The following is a 26,715-nucleotide window of genomic DNA, read 5'->3' as shown; positions in this document are numbered from 1 at the left end:
TCTTCTTATAGACGTACCTAAACTAAACGTATTATTAGTGCGTCTTATTAGACGTACAAAAATATAGTATCTGGACCTTAATACTATCTGTAGCAATTTTTTTACACCAATTTTTTTTACATTGAAGCAGACTGCCATGTTGTTCATCAAAAATTTTCTTGGCTTTCCTGTAATAATGTATTGTTCCGAAAATCAAAACTATTGTGTAGTAATAGTGATTAAGGTATTAATTTTAAACAATCATTTAGTAATTTAAAGACTGTCAAATAAATTAACCAAATACCATGTAAGTATTTGGTAATGAATGTTAAAAAGTTATTAATTTTAATGCTATTGAATCCTGCAAATTAAAAAAAGAAACATCTGAAGATATCGAGTGCGCTGTTAACTAATGTCCTCAGTGCGAAGGGAAATATTTTCTCAAACAAGTCCTTTGCTTAGCAACCCTTGAGAATCAAACTCTTTTCAGTTGCTAGGCAACGGAGAAGTCTACAAAATTTCCCCTAAAAACCACAGTGTTACATTCACAAAAGCGTTTACTAATACTGAATATCCAAACTACAATGTAGATTGTAGGTGATTCTAAAAAGTTTAGTGAAATATCTCAGGAGAAATGCAAATTAAAAATGTAGCTGTGCGCATGCGTTGAAAGAGATCCATGGAAAGACGGCTTGTTGCTGAAAACCCAAGTAACTGGTGCAGATTTAGTCTGTTACGAGCTGTCGGGTATATGGGAAAACCCTGTTCCGAATTCATATGTTAAAGTGGATAAACATGAAGTTTTGCTTCAAACTTGAACCAATGATAAACATGATTGATTCTTAAATGTGACGATAAACAATATTAAGTTGCTACGACCGACGCTGATTCGAGATAGCCGATGGATATCGCATCGGTGAGAATTATCATGGATATCTTCGTTGTATATAAACATAGCCTGTTCCTATTTTATTTTGCACTCGTTGAAGACGCATGACATCCGCATTAGAAGAAACTTATAGTACTCTCAGCTTTATCAATGATGTCAAGAGTACATTTATGACCTACTAATGTCCTGAGGGAGAATAAAGGTATTTTGTTTCCAAACTTCTTTTAAACGCACCTCATATTTCATTTATAATTCAAAGTATTTAGAATGATATAAACAATAACAAGTGTGAAGCTCGAAATAATCAGTACGGCATGTTAAGAAAAGTTTTCGAGCTATACTATGAAAAAAACATGTAGTCAAAACTTCTAGATTATTGTGAAATTCAATGTGTTTCTGGTTATATGGAAACTCAAAAAAGCTCGAGAATTTTTACCGAGGGTCATTGGTTATGATTTCGAGAAAATCAACTATAAAATATGATTTTATAATATGTGATCAAATTTGGGAAAATAAGGTAAAATATGGTAATTTTATCACGATAATTACGAGCATGGCATAAAACATTTATTCGGTTAAATATATACTTTTCAGTTCTGTATTTTTTACTAAATTTATGACAATAAGAACTATAATTTTGAAAACCAGAATTTCCAGTAAACCGTCACCATATGAAAGGAAAAATTCACAAATGAATGGTATACCATATAATATTTCTTTTATAATCCAAAATATTTAGAATAATATGAACAATAATATGTGTGATGCTCGAAGTAACGAGTACCGCATGTTACGATAAGTTTGCAAGCTATATTGTGAAAAAAACATATAGTCAAAACTACCAGAATATAGTAAAATTTGATGTGTTTTTGGCTCTATGGAAACCCCAGAAAGCTTGAGAATTTTTATAGAAGGTCTTTGCTTATGATTTGGCGAAAATTAACCATAAAATATGGTTTTATAATTTGTGATAAAATTTGGGGAAGAGGTAAGATCTGGTAATTTTATCATAATATCTTGGAACACTGCATAAAAACCATTTATTCGACAAAATAATACTTTTCAGTTTTGAATATCTTTACTAAAGTTGTGATAATAAGAACTGTAATTTTGATAACCAGAATTTCCGGTAAACCGTTACCGTATGAACGGTAAAATTACCTAACGAAGGATTTTAATACCGTATATTTTGGTTTCCTTAATCAAAATTATGATTTTTTTACCACAAATCTCACGACCATACAGTACGATAATTTTACCAGAATTTTGTTTCTTTGTGTACAGTCGAAATACTTACATTAAAGAAATTTTTTTTTATAACGAATTAAAAATTATTGCGGCGCAATCTTTTTTTTTGTGGTAAAATTTTTTCCCCCTCTTGTTCAAACGAGCAATATTATAACAGAAAGGGAAAAATAGTAAACTTTTCCTAATTGTTTTCTGGTGTCAATGCAAAATAATACAAAGCTAATATCATTCTACCTTATTTTCTTCTTCCAATACTAACTCTTAATTTTTATAAGGCAAATATATTAGAGGGACTATTGGTTAATTTATTTGCCTCTAGGCAAAAGAAATATTCTTCTGCTATTTTTAGGACTCATTTTTATTGAAAAATAAAAAAAGTACATCTCTTGTTATTCACTAAACTACCATGCTTTTTTATTTATCTTCTTGACAGTGTATTATTTAAATCAACTTTCTGCATTATAAATGACGTCAAAAGCTATTGCACTTTATTTCTTTTCTTGCATCTTGCAAAAAGTTTCTAGTCCCGTCTACAACTGTAGACAAAGCAGTTTACAGCAGATGTGTATTTTAAAACAAAATATTTGTTCAAAATAAATAGAGAAGAAATAAATTAGACTATTTTATCATTTATTCTTTTCTTAATTGCAATTTTTACATTAAATATGTATTTTTGTTTATAAAGATAAGTTCAATATAATGACAATTCCGTAAACTATTGTGAATTGCAGTTATAACGGACTTTTTCTGTGTTATTAATTATTACGCTATTAATAAACTCTTAAAAAAAGAGGCTTTTTTTAGACTATCTTGTCATTTTTAACAGTCACCAATCAAAATTTTAACAGTCTTAGACAAGAGAAACAATATTCCCCCTTCTCTACGACTGTTAATATACTATTTTGTTTATGCAGTTTTTTACAAATAAAAAAAAATAAATATTTAAAAATATTTTTCTTTTAAGTCTTATATTTGATATACACTAAATTTGCGATCAACTCATTTTACAATTCCATTTCTTAAAACTAAAGTAATTACTACAGAATGATGTAATGTTCTTTGGTAGTTTTATTTAAAGTCTATTTCGAGAATTATTTCGTAATCATGATTAATTTACTATCTAAAGGATTACGAAACGAATCTAATGTAGAAATACAGCAGAAGATTCTCGTTTTAGGTATTATTTTCAACCGGGAAGTAATTTACTACGGATATGGAAGTTACGTCATGAGAGGTGAAAATAGGTAATTCTAATAATAATATTACTTAATTTTTTTATGGCATACATAGAATTTGTTTACTTTATTATGAAATGCGATTCATAACTCCCTAAATAGTTTCAGGTAGTTGTAATGATTAAAATAAACTATGCTGAATACAACAGAAAAGAAACTTGTACTCAAAGAGTAAAGTTTTACAGATATTTCCTGCTTTTAACGCTTTATAGTTTCTACTTAAATATTTGCCTTATTATTAATTACTTCACCAGGGTTCTCACGACTTGGAAAAAATTAATGAGTGGTAACTAATATTTTTCAAGACTATTGAAAAATGTTTAAATGTATCTTTCATTTGTGAATCGTGAAATTTTTCTTCAGTTATTTTTTGTACCCACGTATATCTGTAGTAAATTAAATATTTATTGATTGCTTAAAACATCTAGATATATGTCACTTTTGCTAACACTTTGAAAATTTTTCCAGACAGTGGGAGCCCTGTTCACGATGAACCTTTGTCAGCAATTGCAAATGCATTTGACTCAATATAAATATCCGTGTTTCTTTCGAATCCTGCGAGTCGATAACATTCTTTTACATACACTTCGAAAAATAAATATGTTCAAAACTACAGGAATATGAACTAAGGCAAACAACGTTAAAGAGCACAAAAATATTTGTAAAATACAGACAGCTGTTTCGGATGCTCAAAGGGCATTATATTTACCCTATTTTCTCTCATTTCTTTCTGTTGCACTGATGAAGGTTGCCCTTAGTTTGTATTTTAGCACAAAGGTCGCCCACTTGTGTATTTACAGGAATATGGTTAAATTTTCGGCTCTACGGGAACAACAAATATTTTTACCGATTTTTTACCTGATTTTTTACCGAAGCATTTTGCCAATGATTTTGGTTAAATTAACCATAAAATATAGTGATAAAATTTAGTAAAAGTGGCAAAATTTGATAATTTTATCATGATTTCTTAGATTATGGCATAAAATCATTAGTTCAGTTTTTACTTTTCAGTTTTGAATTTTTTATTAAATATTTGGTAATAAGAACTATAATTTTGGAAACTGGAATTTCTTGTAAGCCATTTCCATATGAACGGTAAATGAATGATTTAAATATACAATTGTGACATTAGGTCACAGCCTAATTTTCTAAATATCCTGTTTTTTTTTAAATCAAAATACTAATTCTTTCGACTTAATTTATAATTTTATAATACATTTTTTTATTTCATCATCTTTCTTTAGCCCCTTAAGCTTTAGGTGCAATTTGGACATTCTCCCCCTAAAATTCCTTACCAGCTCCTTGCAAACCCCCTTTTCTTCTAGAACATTCCACCCTTTTCGTTTCTGAGAATTCGCACTGGTTGTCGGCATCTTTCATCTCCGCGTGTATGTTGTGTTTCTCAACCGTAACTTTTAACGTATAATCAATTTTTTCGTCTCAACTCGTAATTTTTAGATAATTTAACTTTAACTTGCACAACATGTACTACAACTTCAACTTTTAAGTTTTTGCTCTTATAAAAAGAGCGCGCGAAAGATGACCGGGGCATTCAAAATCTTTCATCACCCCAACGTCACGCTGCTCCCTGGCAGGACGTTTTTTTCCCCCCTTCCTCTTTTTTGAGGAAGAGAACATCTTTTGGGATGGCGTCCCGTCTACCGCCATGTTGGCAAGTCAATCTGCTGTGCTTTTCTTTTTCTCTGATTAATGTCTACTAAGTAATTTCCTGATGAATCTCCTGCTTTTAATATGATCCGCTGCCCAGACACCGCCATTGATGGACTCCTTCACAGTTATTTCTAGCTTTATGCTTGGGATATCTCCTGCTTTTAATATGATCCGCTACCCAGACACCGCCATTGATGGGCTCCTTCACAGCCAGTTCTAGCTTTATTGCAATGCTGTTTTAATCTGTCAAAGGAAAGTCCCGAAAATATCGGCAGCTGTTCCTTTTTTGAAAATAGTTCGATCTGCAGCTCCAGCTACCACTAGTTACCATATTTGCTAGACGTTGTGCCATAAGATGTTGTGCATCGCTGTGGTAATTTTTAGATGTCTGCCTAATAAAGATCCAATAAACACCAATGTTTTAGTAAAAAAAAAAAGAACTGGACTACTTCATTTTCACTAGCCATGGTTTTTTGTTTTCATCCTAGGTCTGGATAGCTTCTATGGAGAGGAGGTATGTCTTTTGTAAAATATATTTGTTATCTTCTGGAACTTTTTAAAAAATTAATATTCCTTCTGGGTTGTAAAATTTGCAACACCACTTCAAAAATGTACCACTATATTTTTCATCCGGCCATTAATTTTTAGTTTTTTCCTTTTTTAAATTGTTATCACTTGCTTGTTAGCAGCTTTTCATTCTTTTTTATTCTATACCCAACCGTAACAGGGCAACAATGTATCACGTTTTTATTACCAGAATTATGGTTTTTACACCAGAAATGCAATAACTAAGGTGCTGCAGTTGGCGGGGAACACCATTCCCCAAAATACTTGGTTTGCTGTAGTGAAAAAAAAAAAAATATTCGAAAAAAATTTCAAACTCATTTTTTCCCCTTTTCATCCGTTCTTTCTTTCTCTCTTTATTATTTCTTTTACGAAGTAAAACGAAACTTTCTGCTCATTTCTGGTAAAAAAAATTTCACTCTCGCAAAAGTGCCGATTGTATTAATTATATTCGAAAGCACAAGTGAGCTTTCAAATCTGATAGGGCAATTTTTGGGCTCGTCTGTAAACATTCTAATCCATGATCCGTCTCCCATTGAGGATATTTTACGTCAGCACTATGGTCGGTGTAAACCGGATGCTGAATTCGTATCGCCGGGATTCGAACCCGGCTCACCTCATTGGCAGGTGAACGCTTTATCCTCTGAACCATCACGGCTCTGGCATCAATATTAGCATCAATATAAGTTAGCATCAGAGCCCCTGTTCCATGCCACTAACGAACCTTCATGACTGTATAGCAATCCTCTTTGTTTCTCGCCGCAATAAAATCCCCCCCTCAAAATCTGATTATGTTCAGTTAAAAAATATTGCTTGCTTCGCTTACATCACCCTCCCTAAAGATTTACAGTTCTCATTTATTTTATTAATCTAAGTCACTTTTTTCTAAATATTACTCTTGTGAAAATTTCTCTATAATAAAAAATCGTGAGGGCTGTCGCTGTTCAATTTAGCGATTCGTGTACAACGTCAACTTAACGTTACATTTTGTTCTTCTGCGTAAAAGCTAAAAAATTTAGAAACATAAAATTACCTATTAAAATATATACATGGAGTAAAAAACTTTACCATTTGATAATTAGATCGAGAAATAGTAACTATTAAACTTGTAGAAAAAACATCATACGGGCCACTCTACCGCCAGCAGGAATGAAACTTTATTATTGAATTTTGGTATGGTGAAAGGGTCAGATTTGTTTATGAACTTAACACAGAGTTATTTTCGAAATTCTAATTTCTTCGAAAGTTGCTGCAATTTTAAGTGCCTTTTTTCGAATTTCTTATCTTTTTGTTTGCTTTATGTTGCTGCACAAAATTTATAAGACTTTAAAACTAGAAATTACGAAATAAAACGAAATAAAAAAAATTAAGATTCAACTACTAGTTTGAAAATTATCAACTGTTTCACTTGTAAGAAAAAATAGTGTCTGGTTGATCTGTAGCCTGTTGAAATGCAACTACGGAGTTAAAATTTGATGTGTTGAAAAGCCATATCTATTTGTGATCTTAACGAAAATTTTTGTTTAGCAGTCTCAATTTGATAGAAAGTTATTGCAGATTTCTGTGCTTTTTCGTGATTGTTTTTAGCTGTTTAGCTTTAAATATTTTCTGTTTATCCATTGTTATAAAAATTTGTTTTTTCCTTACGAGATCTTTATTGTTTTATTTTAAGAGCTCGCGCGCTCTTGTAGATGTCAAACAAAAATAGCAGCAAAAAAAATGACTATATGCTGCCAGATATAAATCTAATTATTTATAGTGAAATTTTTAAAAAGAAAAAGAAAACTAATAAAAAGCGATACGAACCGTTCTCTATTTGAATCGTTATACGTTTTGACAACGAGTAAAATAATTTCTCATTTTTTTTTTTTTTAGTGAGTCACACAATGTGTTTTTTCAAGTTCAGATGATTAATTTTCATATCCAGGTAATTTCAAATCCTATTTCGATACAATTACCACTTTGACAAAATGTTTTAACATAAAGCTACAATAATTATTTATTTTGAGAATAAAATAGTTTTTGTTTTCGCAGAGACGTCAACTGCTCCGTATTTGACAAAATTTTTTAAAAAACGGAAGAGAATTACAAATTAAAATTTGTAGAATCTCGGTTAATTTTTTTTAACCTTTTCGGAGGTTCAACGCGTGTAACAGTTATAGAATGACGTATTTCATAAACCTTTGAATTATTTAGAAGTAGTGGTGAGTAAAAACCTTTTAAATTAAATTAACTAAACCAAGAATCATACATAATAAAATTATCACTCGAAAATATTTATTTATCCGCTGTTCGGAGCATGTTGGCATCTCTGTTTGTATAAAATATTGACGTTTAAGGGAAGAATAAACAATATTGAATGAGAAGCGATTACAGGGAATGGCAAGCGAATCTAGCACGGGGTTGAGCCTAGGCTAAGAGCCTACATATAGAGAAATGCCAAGTGCTCCGCTTTCTGTAAACGCTTTGGTAGCGAATTAAATAGTAAAACTTGTAGAATGAGAATAATTACACCTACTTTTTAGAAGTGTCATTTTGATAATTGTAATGAAATAGAATTTCATCAGATACTTCGAATTTTTGATACGTAGTGGTGAAAAAATAACTCACAATGAAAAATACTAAATTAAGTATAACTTAAATTTCGTTACCACTAGATAATACTTTTTTACAAAGTGGAGCAAGTTGGACTCTCTGTATATACCAAGACGGAAAAGAGCAAAAAATGGTACGAAAAGCATTTCATTCCAAAAAATTTTTCGAGAAGCATTACATTTCAGTATCTACCGGAATTTTTTGTACAATAGTATATATATAAAAATGCTTATAAGAGAAAATGCTTCCTGAGAAAAAGTAGATAATGTTGAAGAGTTTAGAAGAAAATAGATTTACACATCCCGAAAATAAGTTAAAATTGAAATGATTTTACAACCAGCTTTTCCTCTTTTCCGTCTAGCCTTCAGCCAGGCGTTGAGCTTCTAAGTATTTAAAATTTTTGACATTATGGCAAAAGTATTTTATCTACAGTAATTAATGACTTTTACTTGTCAATGTACCAAATAATTTTACCATATAGATTAACTCCTTGGGGACGGGTGATTCAGAAAAGCATTCGTACAAAATCAGAATCAAGTTGCAATTAAATAAAAAACGGTAACTTAAATGTAGTCGTTACTAATTTGACAGACTTACTTTGCTTTTATTTTAATTATTGTTAGTTTAATCATATATATAATCAATGTTAATTCAAAGTATAACTAAATAGTTTTATTTTGAACAAAGTAATGGTGAATTAAATAAATCAAAAAATTATATCTTCCCCCACAAATAAACTGCTAAAGAAATACTTTGATTACCAGTTTTATCTTCTTACCCTGATTGATACGGTTTTTTGCTGTCACGTATTTGTGACAGTCGGCGCGAAAGGGTTAAAGTTTTCATTACCACTGTATTTATGACATTATTTGGTGCACTGTCACAACAAAAAACATGACATTCCATAAATTTTTTTTCAAAACAAATACACAATTTCTTCCTTCAATTTAAAACAGACAATCGTTTTTTTTTTTAAAAATCAGAAAAAAAACATAATAGATTGTGCTAAACTGGATCCGAATATCAAACTACAGCTCGAGATAATTTGTAAATTTTTCAGCTCTGAGCTCTATTTTGCTATTTTGTGTTACGTTGCACTGGGAAGCATTTGTCCTTTTCTTTAAAAAAATCATATTTAATATTGTTTTGCCAAAGAGTTTATTTGACAAATGTATTAAATTATAAATAAAAGCAGCTGCATTCAATATATTCTTCAATCATAATGCTTTCCATTCTGTTGTTGCAAAAAGGCAGCGTTTGGTAAAGATGCAAAAAAAGCATTTTTCTGCAAAGAGTGATGATGCTTTTATAGTTAAAATAATCTGATGCTTTCTGTGTTGGTTACCACTTAAATTTTAAAATGCCGTATTGATCTTATTTCAGATTAAGACATTGATGTTTATGTGATTAATATTATAGTAAACGCAAATGTCTTGTGTTTCCAAGATAAATTTTACGATTGAGTTACCATACAAATTAAACTCAATGGCGCGACAGGCCATAGAGGGCCAAGGCCTACTGTGCCCATTTCAGTTTTCTTGACCTTGGACACTGAGGTTAAAGAGTAGACGCTCCGGTTGGGAGGTCAGCCGAACGCGGAACCCCCATTGTTTAGTCCCCACGCATGCTTGCTACTCATTTTAACCCACTGAAGGGATAAAAAGCTGAGTCAACCTGAGTCAACCTAGGATCAAACCAAGGACCAATGGCATGAGTGATACCACTCAGCCATCGGGCCACCATACAGTCTCTATAATTTTTCAAAGAAGTTCATAGGGACGTTGGCTCATCATCATCATAGTTGGGCACACAGCCCAATGTGAGCCAATGCCTTCCTCTGAAGATTTCTCCGTGACGACTTCCGATTTATCTTTGATTTCCAATTCTTTTCATTAATTGCGAGAAAATGATTCGAGGATGTTGGCTCATAAAGGGTTAATTATTTATTTTACTATTTTATTAATTACTTATTTTAATATTTTTTATTTATTTCATTTAAAGTGTTATTATTTTTTTATGAATGCGCAATTTTCAAAATGTGTGTACAAGAAACGAGGCAAACTTTTTGCTTACGTCTGCCGTACGTAGGGCGTAAACGTAACGATGATGTAACATACACGGGTCGCCGTATCTCGTTGCAATTTTTTTTCGAACTGAAAGCTCAAGATATCCCGTATCACTTTGCTTCGATTTTACGAATTCTGACGCATGGAACTTCATTTGTTCTTTACAAAACATCATTTTCTTATTGCTCTCATTACGTTTTGTTTAGTCAACCAACCATTATTTCTGTTTTTAAAATATTGATTGTCTAATTAATGTCTGCGATGTGATCATGGGCCAACATAGTTAATATCATGAAAGGTTCGTAAAAAACCTTGAATTATTTTCAATTAGGGAAAAGTTCACTTATTATGTATTTGTCATTTTTATTTATTGCAGCTTTCTGAAAATAAGCTGCTATTTATATATAGGGTGCCATAATAGTATTGAAATAAACAAAATATGCATTATAATATTATGATAGCCGTAATACTTTTTGAAGAAACATAAATAATAATGTTGGGGTATGCCAACTGCTCCGCTTTCTGCAAAATTTAAAATAAATTGGTAGAGAGTTAAATAATAAAACTTGTAGAAAAAGGTATATCACGTTTACTTTTAACAATGTCACCGCGAGATTACAGCAATAAAGAAGTGTTATTTCATATGATAATTTTTCTCGATATGTATTACTGAAAAAATTACTTAAAGTAAGAAAAAAAACTAAACGAAAGATAAGTTTCGGTACCATTAGAAAATATTTTATTACAAAGCGGAGAAAATTGGTATTTCTGCATTTATACAAATACTAGATCTTGCTTAACCCTTTCTAAAGCCGTGGTAAGAATACTTACCATCAATTTTTAAAGTCCATGTTAACTTTTCTTCCACTCTTAATTTAGGTTTCCATTTGTTAATAACTTCAGCTTTCTTGAAGTGCGCTTGAATAAAATTGGCAACCATTTTTTAATATAAGAAAAAGTATAAAAGTTATAAAATGCATAATTCCTTCTGAAGTTTGCACCATTTCTGAAATTTATTTTATAAATAAATAAAAATAAAAATCAATAAGTTCCTAATAGGTCGTGGTAAATATACTTACCACCAAAAAAAATAGCATTAAAATTTAAATTAATTTTTATAAGCTAAATTAGTTTTCTTTCCTTATATCAATTACTATTCTTATATGAATTTCAATCCCAGAAATTAATTTACCTTTACCAGAAATAAATGGCCCACTAAAGGGTTAATTCGGGTATGGGGATTTATAATCTGAAACTAGTTTAGCTTTTGAAGCTACATAGATTATTTTTAAGCTGACATTTTAGTCTATTTTTTGTTGAAAAATACAAGTCTGGAAAAGTCATACATAGCAGGGGGTAGCATAAATGTTAGGGCAAATTTCTAGGGTCACTTCAGAGGGAACATTCATCAGGCTTATAAATGCATAGGATCCCATGCTAGGAAATGTCGTCAAATGCGGCTAAGGGCGCTTCCCTTCCATGACCTGTTTAGAGCCAAGCGAATAAACTATGAAATTTTATTCCTGATGTGAGTCCCCCAGAAGTTTGTCGCACCATTTGTTTGACTCTTGCTATATATAACATTTTTAAATTTTAACATTGCGACGAAAAATGAATTAAGAAGTCATTAAAAAAGTTTAACTTGGAGTGAGAAACCGATTTGAAATCAGTGATACGAAGGTATATAAGATTTGTTAAAAATCTCCTGGTAGAAAAAACAAAAAAAAATTGTTTCCCAGTGTATAATCTGTAAATGCATAGTGCACCCAAAGAAATAAAATAAAAATGCATTACCCTAAATAACTTTTTGATCGGATCTTTACGTTCTAGAATTCAATCTTAATGATTCCTAAACATAACTTTTTTTCGACGAATTCAGATTTCTGACCCGCAAGATATGAGAGGTAGCCGCAATCTGTGAAATATGGTCCCCATAGTTTCACCAGGAGAACGATCGAAAGTTTGGACCCCTTAATGTTAATTTTACTTTTTTCGTATTTCCCCATATCTCGATAACTTTTAAGGCGAATTGACAATTTTTTGCCCACAATTATAAAATTCGTTTGCCCAATGATTGCTCCATGCAAAAGATAAATTTTAATAAATATTTATTATTTTTTATTAAATAGTTCTTGAGAAATCGAATTTTAAAAAAGTCGTATTTTAGTATAATAAAAGTTGTACTTTTATCTAATCTTAATAACTTATTCTTAAGACCTTTGTTTTTCTTGTTAGAAAATAAGCCCAGAATTGAGGAATGTGCTTTTATCGTCTAATTATTTCTAGCTCAAATCATAATTTCCGGCTTTTTTCTAGTATTGTGTTTAAAGAATTAGACATATCTCTTGCGAGTCATTATTAAATCCGATGAATATTTTGTAATTTATTAGTTAAATTAAAATTAAAACAAAAAGTTGTTTTAAGTTACTCTTATTAAAAAATTCTCAATAATATATTTTACTGATACTATTTGATTTCGACGGCAAACGCATTAAATCGCCAAATCATGAAATAAAACCCGCCAAAGTAGCCAAACTAAGAGTAACCACTTTCACTTTTAGTTCCATTTAGGCTTTGCAATCAAATCACATAACATAGTAACTAATTTTTTTTTACATTTAAACATTGAAAAAAAATGTTGATGATTTTTAATTTACCGAGGAATGAAGAAGATGCCGTTCCGTTTTTCCAGGAAAAGGAGTAACTATCCCGATATCGAATGTGTGCAAATGGTCACGAAATTAAACTCTATGTGAATGAAAGCTTGTGGAAATGCAATGTGAAAAGTCGTCAACAAAAAAAAAGCATCTTTTCACCTTAGAAAAAAAGAAGCACGGTTCGTCATCTTCTAGAGTCTTATCTTGCGGAATTCATATGGTGAAAATCCTATGGGAAAGACAAGCCCTATGATTTATGATTGAAAGCAATCACGGAGACATGGAAGCCTCAAACTAAAAGCGAATAATTCTAGCTTGGCGTTATTCTTGGCATCGTTTTAATTGTGGTCGCCGTACAAATCAAGTAGTAACATTTTACTTTGCCAAGTATATATTTCGAAAAAATTATTTTCTATTTTAATTTATAGCGATGGAGGAAAAAAAATAGTTCGTTGGCAAAATATTTTGTACCGTAGTTTCTACAACTCCGCCAAGTTTTTCTTGTCTTAAAATATAGTACCTTATTGGGTACTTGCACTTCAAGAAGAAGGAGATTACGGAGTCCCACACATTTAACCAATGACGTCTGCACCAGCTGACTGTTTATAAACAAAATGAATTTTTAAAGTGTAGCTAAATTTCTCCACATAAGTTAGAATATTAATTAACGTGAAGTGAATTAAATACAGTGCCCTATCGCTCATCAAATTTGTTGAAATATACTTCTTTCTTGTCTACGTCTTTTCTTAACTTTGGTTCATTATTTGTTTATGTATTTTATTGAAACAGTGATATATTTTTGTTTTGTGTACCTGGCTACTTCGATGCATAATTAGATTGTTTATGTTCTACATGATTTTATGCCTGTCTTTGTGTTAAGTAAGATATATATAGGGAAATAATTGAAACTTATCTGAAGTAATCTTTGCGAAAGAATATAGAATGTGTTACTTAAGAAAATGGATGCTCGAGTGGCTTGGCTTACTCGAAATAGAATGAAAAGAACTGTTGCTAACATAAACAAATGCCATGCTTCAACAACCAATCTGGGTCGATATACCTACACTACATCACCTCTACGTATCCCATTGTTGTACCACGTGATCTAGAATTAAATTTCAGACTATGTTAAAATCGTTAAGTACCACTAAAAATATCAAAAGAATATCAAAAGATGAGAAACAATTGCATTTCCGCTAAAAAGTGCTTAAACTTTATTTGGAGATAGTTGCATTTTTCTTACGGCTAATTTGGAGCGAAATCGTTTAATCAAAAAATCGCGTTGGTCAGTATTCCTAATATTTTTTTAATTCGTGACGTCACAGAATATTCGCTGATGTCACGAAAATGATTCTAACTTGTAGCTCACATTGTTTTGATAAACAGCGATTTATTTAATTCAATAACGCTAGGCTAGCATAAGTGATTAAAATTTATTAAAGAATATAAGTTTTTTAGAAAAGTGTTTTGATGTTAAATGTCGAATTTATATATGTATTTGACAATTCTTGAGTTTCTGAATGAATCTCTTGGTAAGTAGTTATTCTCGACATATTAAAAATTTAAATTTACGGCAGTTTTTTTTCCCTATTGATGTTGTAATTGATTAATATGTTATTTTTTCTGCATCATATTTGATTTGAGTACCATAGTAGCTGGTAAGTTCTATTTGGAAAAAATACAATATTTCCATACTTTCTTGCTTCAAAACGAATAAAAAGTCTTATCTTAATAGTAGAAAAAGGCTTATTTAATCTGCATAAATATTAGCTTTAGCTACACACCATAATTATTAAACAAAATTTAGCAAAGTTTTTACCTGTTACAATACTGCCAGATAATTTGTTCCATATTTTCTGACGCATGCGTGAAAATAATTTTATTTTTTTAAATCTTAGTAACAATTGAGTGTGTACTATGAGATTATTTAGATTTTTGTTTAAGTATGATACTTCAAATAAGGCACTTTGAATAAAACGTCATTTTTTAAAATCATCATTGTTACAGAAATATATAAAAATAATAACATACGAATGAAACACTACTGCCAGAGTACTGTATAAATATTATTAAATACTTTGTTTTCGAGAATGTTTTTAGTACAACTCTATACTAAAGCGTATATTAACAGGAGCTCTGTTTTTAGATTTTGAAGGCAATAATAATTGATTTATTTTGAACAAAATTTTAAAAAATTAAAATGCGACAGTACTGCGAAGTTTTGGCGAACTTTACTTTTAGGCTAAAAGAATAAAGAGATTTTGAAAAATATTAGTCAATTACGGAAATTATGATTTTTTTCCAGTTGTATTCTGGTTCCATATTGAGATAAATACATGTTAAAAAGAGTTTTTTAACAAATGAATACTCTAGGGGTAGATTAAGCTGGCTTTTTCTTAAACGAAACGTGTGTAAAAGGGAAAATAAGATGTCATATTGTGTTACAAAGCATGTTGACATATATTTTCATTAAGAAAATTAAATTATTATTCTTAAGAAAACTGAATGAAGATTAAAAAGCAACTTATACAATGATATTTGAAACTTAATTTTTACCAAAAATACAATTAGTACATATGTTTTGCATTGTAACGAATTAAATACAAAAGAAGTAATAGTGTATTGTGTCTTCCAAAAAAGTGGTTTCAGATTAACTGTATATGAAATATCGCACTATGATGATGAACCACGTTTTTAAATTGCTAGGAAGAGTGCTTATGTGGAAAGAAAACATGGTTTTCGTGTAGGTACTAATGTGTAAAATTTATTGTGATTGGGAAGGTATACATTAGGTATTTTAACTGAACGCAAGTGTTTCGCTAAAGATAAATCAATTACTCAGTACATTATCTTGATAGTATTCAGATTAACTAGGAAAAACTGTTAAATTGCTGAACTTATATTACCATTATGATCTTGCAAATTATAATACTTAGATAATCTCACATTTCGTTCTAGACATTCGTTAATTTACACATTTCCAACTAAGCACTCGTCCGTCTAAACTAAACACTTCTTTGTTGTTGTTTCCGATGTCACTTGCCAATACCAGCAAGCCTGCTTAGTGAAACCAAGCGAATTTAAGGTGGAGGGTGCGTTTCTTGTCTTACAGTGGCTCCATCTATGGCCAAGAATACGACTTCAGCCTCACATATGCGTCATAGCTCATTTTTAAAGGGTGGACCCATTCCTCCAGCCATTTATTCATCCACAAATCGTGATTTTGACCTGAACCAGAGAACCACCAATCTCCATTTCAGTACCCCAGAGGTATTGATTTGTTATGGGAACTTGGAGGACTTTGTGACCCAACAAATTTCTCGTGTACCAGGCACCATTTTCTACTGAAAGATTCTTCAGCCGGCGGGGAACAAACTCATGACCTCTTGGACATGAGTTTAATACCCTATCAAGTAGGCAATCCCAGCCACATGATTGAAGTTTAAAGGCCTGGTTTCTTAGGACAAGATGCCGTCAGCTGGAAATCAGCGCTAACCTCTGATTGGTCCATTTGTAAGTTTGATAGTATACGTCATCGAACGCTCATCTTGAACTACAATTGCCGTCAAACTCAACTGCAGTTGGATTACAACGTGACGTTAACCACAGAAGCAATGGCGGACAACATCCAACAGAACATTGAAATCAGTCAAGATTTTGATTTTGACATTAAACGTAGCTTCTTCATTAAACATAGCACAATTCATTTAACTCAGCTGTAATGTGTTTTTTGTTGGACAAAGTCATTATTTGTTCTCTAAAACACTGGTCGACAATAACAAAATCAATACAAATTCAAAATAAATATTTTTTTACGTTATTAACGCATGCGCAATGAGAGATAATGTCTGCGTTGGACCGAATGCTCACGCTGAGCTAACAAAAAAGTATTTTTTTGGCGTCAGCTCTACGTCAACTTTCCGCTGACGCCCAGATAAGGCGCTAGTTCTAAGAAACCAGGTCTTGAGCTAACAAACCAGTATTTTGCGTCAGCGGGACGTTGACGTCCCGCTGACGCTCAGATAAGGCGTTTGTCCTAAGAAACCAGACCTTAACGTGCATCAGTCACCATTTACTACACAGGTAATCTTCGATAGGTGGGGATCGAAATCATGACCTTTTTGGATATGGGCATAACACCCTACCAGCCAGGCTATTTCAACCCGAAAATTTACTTAAATTAACATAGATGCTGATTAGCTTCATTTAACTTGATTCTTTAAAAATCGAAAAATAAATTATTTATAAGTCGATATCTGAAGAATCAAGTTAATGAAGCCAACCAACATAAATAAATCACAAATAACGACACAAAAGTAGACCAGTGTTGGGTCTTTTAGAAATTATTCAGTGTTGCAACTCAAAATGTGTCGCAGTGTCGAAAATTGTTTCTTCCTCAATGACGAAGTGCAAAATGTATGGAGGAAAGTTCTTGCCTCCAGAAGGGAAACTATAGAACCACCATTTTGGTGAAATTATTTGTGCTTCATTCACGTAGGTTAGCTTCATTTATACGTATCATTAAGTATACCTGATCTACTTTTTAAATTAAGTTAAAACAATCCTCCACAATGTCAATGTCAAAGAATCGTGATGGGAAATGAAAGAAACGAACTTATGAGCTTCAACAATACAGAAGACTTTATGTGCACATAACCTAGGTAAAATTCGGAAAATCCTTGATTTAACACTTTTACGGATCACATTAATCTTGAAATTAATTAGGTGCGTTAACGATTTTCAAGCTTTACGAATAGCAGTATATAAGCAGTTCAAAAACGCAGACACTGACTTGCATATTTAACCTTTTTATAAAAATCAAAAAATATGTTTGGACTCTTATAAAAAGTTTCAAATGTTTTTCGCATTCCTTTCTTGGTTAATGCCTCCTTAATTTCAAAAACGGGTGTTTATTAAATGCGACTATTTTAAACGGCTTTCTCTTTCATGATCCTAGCCATCATTTTGCATCCTAATTACAAAGTCTACATTTAAAAATTGTCTGGTGTTTAGTTACGGTATAAATCCTCCTTGAATCTTAATGTTTGAAACCTATTTCTTAATCTAGAAGTTAAAATAATTTCGATATTCTTCAGAATAAAGGTGCAGCATCATTTCTTATGGCTGAGAAAAAAACTTCTGATGAATCACTTACCGATGAATCCACGGGAAAGGAATCTGAAGATCTTCAGCATGCAGATTCTATTACCGTGGCATCCCAAACAGAAGCAGGTCCTCCAACAGAACGTCAACCTTTTGGAGAGAAGTTTAAGCACTGGTATGCTGACAATTTTGATATTAATGTCGGCTACTTAAAAAGTGTGAGAGGAATACTAAATATATGCCAGGTGGTAAGTTCATAAATCATTTCTCTCTTTAAGGAATCGCGACACTAATTTATACTATATTAAACAACAAATTCACGCATTTCGTGCGTACGAAGTCTAGTTTCTTTCATGTTTAAAAAATCTTAACTGTTTCACATTAATAAATTAAAATCATTTTTCTTATCTTAATATAATTAAAAATTGCAATAATATTAAGAATTTAAATTCCCTGTAGTTTTATTAGATTTCATTAACTTAATTTAAAATGACTGTTTTCCTGAAAATGACCCACATATAACTGAAACATTAAAAGTTCAGCCTGTCATATGACTTGGTCAAGGATATCATATGACTCGGCCTTTTCAGTGCAATCGTGCTCAGAAAAGATATTCGATAGGAAACTAATTATTAGTTCATCAATTATTAGACATAGTGATTTTAAAAACAAATGGTATTAAATCTTAGGTTTATGAACTAGGTGTATAAACAGCTAAGCAACTTTATTTGCACTGCTTTTGTAAACACATTCTTGGATATGTTGTTGTTGTCGTCGTAGGCCATTAAGGCAATGGGTGTTTTTGTTTTCCAGTGGCGCCATCTACAGCCGAGAATTCAACTTCTGTCAGACCCATACGTCACACCTATTTACAGGGCGGACCCATTCATGCATCAATTCATACATTCATAGATCATAATTTTGACAACGATGAATTAGACAACGATCAATCTCCAATTCAGTACCCCCAGAGGTATAATTTGTTATGGGGACATGGAGGTCTTTACAACCCGCCAGATTTAACTTGCACCAGTTACCATTTACTACACGAGTAGTCTTCGGCCGGCTGGATTCGAACTTACGTTCTGAGGAGCGTGAGTTCAGTCCCTGCCAACCAGGCTATCGCGGCCTCATACTTGGATATAAACCTGATATTTAAATTGCAGTTAGAATTGTGAAGTTACTGTTGTGTCAGGATTGAATTGTCACGGTGCTCCCTAGTAGTAATAAATAGAAGTATTGTTCTAATTCTGATCAAGCAAAAACCAGGTTATTCATTTTTTTCACAGTATTTATTAATAAAACAGTTCAAGTAGGTTTGTCTCTTAAATATCCCTAAGGAGGTTTGTCCCCTTTAAAGAGGATCAAAAATTGTGATGGCATGCCTTCGGATCATCCTCAGGAATGTTTCCCAGACCGTCTCCAATAATCCATTATGCAGCTGTAGTGCGACGTAAATTAACTACAACTATAACAACTTAAATATCAAATGAAGCTAGTGGAGAGAGTCCCGGATTGTCTCACCGGTGTTTCAGATTTTTTTTTGTCACGTAGCAGTTGCCTTTTATCGAATATTGATAAATACGGTCGTCTGAATATGCTCATCTTCATAAAATTGGTCTAACTATTCTATTTGTACTCTATATGACAAATTATGGACAATAAACGTATTTCTGCATGCGCAACGCAAGCTGTTTTTCTTTGTAATGTTTAGAAGCATTGGGAAACTGGACTACAGCCTATGGCTTTGTGTTGAAATGCTTGAGATTCATGTAAATAAATATTAGTAAAAAATAAATAAGTAAGAGAGATTTTTTAAATTTTTTTTAATGATTTTTGTTTTATTTTATCTTTAATTGAAATAAGAATTCTTGAATAGGACTGATTTATCACCATCAATATAATTGACATTGACGCTCTCGCTCGTTTGATTCAGAAAAAGATAATTTGTTACATAAAAAAGAAGTAATTCCGATACTCAGTGCAGTAGTTGGAAAAAATATTTGGGGAAACTCAAATTCCTATAGGGTATATGTCATAGTTGACCGATTTTTTGTGGCTAAAAACAACCAGTTTAAATTAATTGAGCAGTTTTAATTAAAAAAAATAGTTATTTATTTTCGAAGAGGGGATTTGCTACCAATTTGCAATATTTTTATCTTTGGTGTGTTAGTCATTAAAGCTATTGATAAAATAATTGTATAATATAATAAACTATATAAATTTTTATAAAATATTAGTGAGTACATAATTTGTCATTAGGACTTAAGAAGTACAATGCATTACTTATTTGTCTTGATAATTTGAAGGTAGAAAATATTTATCTACGCATATACACACAAAAAAAGACACAGATTTGCTTTGTTAGAGCTTAATAGCAAGAGAAGTTCACATCTGTAATAAGTTGTGTAAATTACTTAAAAATTATCTTTATTTAAATAAAAAGTAAGTGATCTCTATGAGCCCCTCCTTTTTATTGTTTGGCCATAATTATTTGCTCTTAGATTGGTTTTCTTGCTTACCAAATTATGAAATATGTAAAATAGAGTTATAAAGAAATATAATCTAATTTAATATTCAAAAATTTTCGAACTACATGAAATCAACTTAAAACAACTTTGTATAAAGACTTTGTTCTCCTTAAACATTGGTAAATTCAATTTAAGTATTTACGTTTATTACTTAGCTTTTCAGCTACGTCAAAGTTTTAAGCATTATGAATATTTCCAAAATGACATTTTTTTAATAGGTCTATTCTTATATTCTCATTGCGTCTGTTTACAGACGAGTTAAGAAATTGCGCCAATCAGATTTGAAAGCTCACTCGCGCTTTTGAATATGATTAGTACAATTGACACTTCTGTCAGAGGGAAATTTTCTTTTCAGCAGAAATTTTTGTTTCACTTCGTAAAAAAATAATAAAGGGGAAAGAAAGAATAAATGAAAAGGAAAAAAAAATATTTTTTTTTACTGCAGCAAACCAAATATTCCGGGGAATGGTGTTTCCCACGTTCCACCCCAATTACAGCATTGCTGACACTTTAAAAAGTTAGAACAAGAATGATAAAAATAGAAAAATTAGACAGCTTTAGAGCACTTAATACTCGATTTGTAAAAGCAGAGTTTCTATTAGATCTTGCTTGTGGTTGTTAAAATAATATCCTTTAAAGGTGTGCTTCCTATAAGTAAAAGTCTATACTTTAATATTTTTTAATAACTATAAATTAAGGAACAAAATGATATAACTTTAATATCTATGTCTTTGACGTGGAATAAGGTTTTATGTTAGTCAAAAGAAAAAGTGCAGTGTCGGTGAAATAACAGCTATTTAGAAAATTGGGAGATATTCCCATGCAAGAAATATTCCCATATAAAACACACTTCGAGTTTGATCTCTTCTTTACATTTTTTAGTTTCCAGAGGTCCAATGCTCGGTTCTCGCCAAATTTTTGAAGTTGTTTTAAAGATACGGAAATTATTGCAGTTAACTAAAATAATATGATTTTTATAATTAAACTTGTCTTAAAATTTTTCTGAACTGTCAGTGGATTTTCTTCTAGTGAATCAGCACTATAGAAGAAAAAAAGTGCTGTTTTAATAGTGACATAAAACTAAATAGCATTTCCTTAAAATTACAAGTAGTGATAATTGTTCGGTTGTTGTGATAGTGATAGTAGTGATGAATGATAGTTATGATAATTGTCCATAATATGATTCTTTCTTATAATGTTATAATTAACGATAATATTATTCCTTTTATATCTATCCATCTATAATTAATTTTAGGTTCTAAGCCTGCTAGTGTGCTCTCTTTTGACTAATGTATGTCGACATACTACTACTGATGGAACCTCTTTTCCTGGATTCTATTGCAAATCAAGCGACACCTTTGCATTTGTAATTGGCTGCTCTGCCTTCATACAATCCATTATTTTTGTCATGTGTTGCTTCTTCTCAGAAAAATCAGCGAATGCGTTGTATAAAACTATTTACGTAAGTTGAAGAGATTAAATCTTGATCTAGATATACTCATTTACTTGCTTTAGCTCCTGTAATCAGACTTTGTATTATCCTGATTGGGATACTTTATTTTATTATTTTCTTGTTTAACCCCTTCAGGACCATGATTGCGAGATTCTCGTTTCTCGGTGAAGTGAGCCATTTTGACTCTAACGGCCTTAGAACGCATGGTCGTGATCTCAGTTCAGCACTCTCGTATTCGTTACGTATAGTATTATAGTACAATATGTACTATATTCTTCATTAGTATATCTAATCTCGGAGAGTGGGGGCCTGGAAAAGCACTTTTTCCTTTTGCCATCAGTCCTGAAGGGTTAACATAGTTAATAATCATATTTTGTATTAACATTAAAAAATTGTGAGGTGGAAGTTTTTAAATTGGATGGCTAAGAATAGGCTGTTAATTAATAGGGAATAATTTATAACTTAATAACCAGGGCCGAATAAAGTAATGAAGAACTGTTAATAAGCCATGTGATGGAAATCTAAAGTTAACTGATTGTGCTTTGTAAGAATAAACTGTTAATGATTCTCTGGAAAATCATTTAAACTTAGTTAATTTATATTGGTATGCTCTATACCTGAAAATTCTCATTGATAAAAATCATGTTCAAATAACTAAGCTTGGTAAAAATCTGAGTAAAAAGGAATTGTTAACTATCTGGAAAATGATTTCAGATTTGCTAATTTGAGTGCGCGAGATACTGAGCAAAGAAAAAACTATTTATGATTCATAATGAGATGAAATAAATGAAATTAACTTGGCCGAGTAAAACAAAAACTGTCAGAAAAAGTTTTAAAAGTTAATAGACCTTACAGTTATAGTTTGTTGTTATAAAATTTATAAAGAAATCGCATTTCGAAATCAATATTTTCTAAAATGTTTTTGAAAATTGAACTGTACTTTAAGTGATGTTTCATTATGTTTTTATACCAGTTACTGTTTCCCCTACTTTAGGAGCTGACTTACTATGTTGCTTACTCGTTCCTTTTCTTAGTATCGAGTCTCAATTTATTGTCTAATGTCTATAGCAGAAACAGTACAAGATATGAGAATGAACGTGGTTATGGAACGATAAATGCTGCAGCGGTGAGTTTCGTTTTATGCATCAATTGAATACTTTGAATCAATGAATAAAATAAAAAACAAACACTGTAAAAGTATTTTTTTTACTCGATCTTCCAAAATCTCAAAATCTTTTAACCTTAAACTAGGCAAATAAATAATAAAAATCTAACACAATGGAGTGTACTCCTTCATGCGGATGATCTTGTCCCAGATCTTCCAAGATCTGTAGCCGTTGCAAGGTTTAGACTTTTGACAGGGCATGATTGCTTGTTTGCCTACTTAATTCGATTTAATTTTATAGATTCTTCCTTGTGTTATTTACGTGACTCTGGTAAATTTTCCATGGTTAACACTTTAAAAAGTGCAAAGCACTCAGAAATTTTAATGATCTGTCTCAAAAGTAAGCTAATGGTATGATAAAGCAAATGGTATGAAAGCTAATGGTATGAAAGCTAATGGTATGAAAGCTAATGGTATGATAGTCAAAGCTTGGCATTTGCCAACAACAAATCTAACAATTTTAAAGAAAGGAGCTCGATAATAATAAGAATCTAATGAGTTGAATAATTTCTAAAATGCATCAAATTTTTTAAAGAAAATTTGATGCATTTTAGAAATTCTTGAATTGAATTTGAATTTTTACTTTTCCGGGATGATTTAACCTATTTTAGTTAAGTTTTAGATTATTTTTTGTTTAAAAATTATATAATTTGTTTGAGATCAAGATAGAGATGAAGAGGATGTCGAAATTATATATTTGATAATGCTCAACTCTTCCAACAATTATTAAATTAAATATTGTTAGGTGTGCCATAAAACGACCGAAAAGTTAAAATATCAATTAAGAAAAATCACTCAATTAAGATGATATATAATTATTCAGCTTTTTCGCTCTTCTCCAGAATCACCAGAAAATTGATTTTTGCCAAGTACCGAAATTAGTTGCAAAGTTTATCAATAAAGGGCGCTGCTAACTGAAAAAAAATTATGAGACGAAGTTTTTAAAATAACTAACATTTGAAACAACAGTGTGATGCAGTCTGAAGAAAAAATTAACAGATGTCAGTGCAAATGTTTCAGTTGGAATGGCAACGGAAAACAAACATTTGTTTCATAATTTCTCAGAAAATATCATTTAGATATTGGTAGTGACATCTGTTGACATGTTTAGTTACTAATTCTGAAATATGGGGATAACAAGTCCACTCGTTTTCTTACCAGAACAGAGTAAATGATAAATTTCTTTCTTCTTTTGCTCTTTTTAAAATAATTTTTCAAATCGTGTATCATTCTTTAGGTTATTGGGCAAAGATATGTTAATATACGCTATTAAATTAAAGACCTATAGGAAAACTCGCAAAACTATATTTTTCAGTTAGTGGATTCCCATATCTTAGGGGGGGGGGATCGAGAATCCACTTTCTTCGATAAAGATGTATAAATGTATTGAGAGAAAGTACGTTTTTGTGCCTGATTGCGTAATTATTTTAGTCATTTGACAATGGTAATCTACTCAAATAATAAAAATTATAAAAATATGAATGTAGTTAAAACTCTGATAATTTAGTCAAAAATTGTTTAAGGTGTAATGTTTTATATTTTACTCACTCTATATAGTTGAAGAACTTGACATTTGATTTGCCATTTTGCTAAAATTGAAAAGAAATTCAACTTTAGAATATGCATGAGCATTAAGAATTTGTCTGCAGACTATCCTCTCTATTAAAAACCGCCTTGCTAAATTCTAGTACTCTGAATAATAAATATGATGTTCTCTCTCTCTATTTGCAGTCCAAATTCTAACATGTTCAAGTTTGAATGTTTTCAAAATATCTTTAACGTTTTCTTCCATTAATGTATGAACAATATTTAATTTCTTCTTGGTTAATGGGATTTTATGCTTTATTTGTGACAAATGTAGAAATTTTTTTAAATGCACGCACAATTTTAATTCTATTCTAAGGGCTTTATTTCGAATTGTTAAAAATTAGAAATCACCATGTTTACAAACATAAACGAACAATGCTAACGACCACAAAGAAAATGAAATTTTCTAAAGATTTTTCTAGCTGAATTCTTAAAAAACTTACTTAAAATAGCAAATATTTAATTGAAGCTATGGATTCGTAAGCAATTTAGTGTTTGTGTTTTATTTTTTAATATATTTCCTTTTTTGTCAATTAAGTTATATAAAGTTATACATCGTTGAAAACAGATACGATAGGGAAATATTCCCTATTGTAAATCGAATATATTATTTTACGAAATTGAAAAATCGATATTTATATTAAATCTTGCTCTTTTATTATTTGCTATGCTTACATAATATTTTATTTCATTTATAAGAGACAGGTACTGCACGTTTAGCATTGTCGCCAACAACTGATTTACACTTTGTGTTTCAAAGGAAATTTCAATTTCAAATATATGAGTATATTTTAAAATTTTTTTCTCGCAAAATTAGATACACTACAAGTTATCCTTTTGTTTGAAGTACCGGTACTTCTTATATGATTTTTTTCAATCATTTTTTTACACATAAAATACTTAGATTTTTTATAGTAATAATATTTCTGAAACAGGGTACTACACTATTAGAAATTGCTCATTATATTCATTTATTTAATTAATATTTTATCATACGCAAACAAAACTGTCAAATAACTAAGATGGTATTCAAACTGTCAAGTGTGAGAAATACCATTTATTAAGCTTTCACCAAATACGGAACAAACCGAATTTTATCGCACTAATTAAAACCTATTTAATGAAGCTATTTAGTTCCTAGCAGCTGGATACAAATTATAGCCGAGAGGGTTATTTTATGAGCATCATGACCGACAGATCGTGGTTCGAATCCCAGCGTTCACATCACAGTATTTTCTTTATTCCCTTCACCACATGAATAGTTTCTCCAGGGGAATGTCCTGCACTCCCCAATTTCTGACCCTGAGTTATTGAAATACGATACTCTCCTCCACGCATAGATCGCTATTATATAAAGCTGCTTAACACAAAAAAAGCCTATTATTTTATTTATTTACAACAGATTCAAAGTCCGACCGATTCATGGTTTTTTAACCATTCTAGTTGTAAACAGTTTCAAAACCGTAGAGGTAAAAATGTTCTTTCCGTAAACTTTACGGTTAATTGGATGGACCAATTGCTACCTGCTATTTTACCATAATTTTAGATTGAAAACTATAACAGTGTACTAAATTCTTGCTTTATTATAGGTCCTTGGTCTTCTGGCTTGCGTGTCGTATGGAATGAGTGCTCTCTGCTTTTTAGGGTATCACAAGATCTCTCAGCGACCTGAAAGCTATAATGTCTAGTGTTCTTTTGAAAATTGAAAAAAAAAATATTTTTCGGTTTTATTCTAAGTCATTATACAAAATTTCATTAATTGTGATAATAAGTATTATGTTAAGTCACTGAAATAAATGGGACTAGTTATTTATTTTGTCATTATATTTTATTATTTATATGCAGGATGTTCCATTGTCAAGGACCTTAATATATGTTTTTAGAATTCTTCCCAAAAAATTTAATTTAAAGAGTGTTTTCCTTTTGGACTTAGTTAAAGTTTTTATTAAAGCATTTTGTGGGAACTACACTA

General features: G+C 31.1%; 1 protein-coding gene across 4 annotated transcripts; it reads left to right on the top strand.

Annotated features, from left to right (window-relative positions):
- The first annotated feature begins 689 nt into the window (after positions 1-689).
- LOC107443233 (uncharacterized) lies at positions 690-26,715 on the top strand. 4 transcript variants are annotated; one of them, XM_016057031.4, is made up of 5 exons: positions 690-1,070; positions 18,001-18,255; positions 21,794-22,000; positions 22,986-23,117; positions 26,333-26,715. In XM_016057031.4, exons 2-5 carry the CDS (start codon positions 18,025-18,027, stop codon positions 26,429-26,431), a joined length of 669 nt encoding a protein of 222 aa, XP_015912517.1. In that variant the 5' UTR covers positions 690-1,070; positions 18,001-18,024; the 3' UTR covers positions 26,432-26,715. The 4 variants fall into 4 exon arrangements, with proteins under 4 accessions (XP_015912517.1, XP_015912515.1, XP_015912518.1 ...); XM_016057029.4 differs by lacking the exon at positions 690-1,070 and adding an exon at positions 3,253-3,360 and having other exon boundaries at positions 26,333-26,556; XM_016057032.5 differs by lacking the exon at positions 690-1,070 and adding an exon at positions 10,414-10,545 and having other exon boundaries at positions 26,333-26,556.

This window comes from Parasteatoda tepidariorum, chromosome 4 (assembly GCF_982258835.1).
Source record: "Parasteatoda tepidariorum strain Cologne lab strain chromosome 4, Ptep-v5.0, whole genome shotgun sequence".
NCBI classification, from domain to species: domain Eukaryota; kingdom Metazoa; phylum Arthropoda; class Arachnida; order Araneae; family Theridiidae; genus Parasteatoda; species Parasteatoda tepidariorum.
Note: the sequence above shows the minus strand (reverse complement) of the source record. Positions and strands in the feature narration are given on the sequence as shown.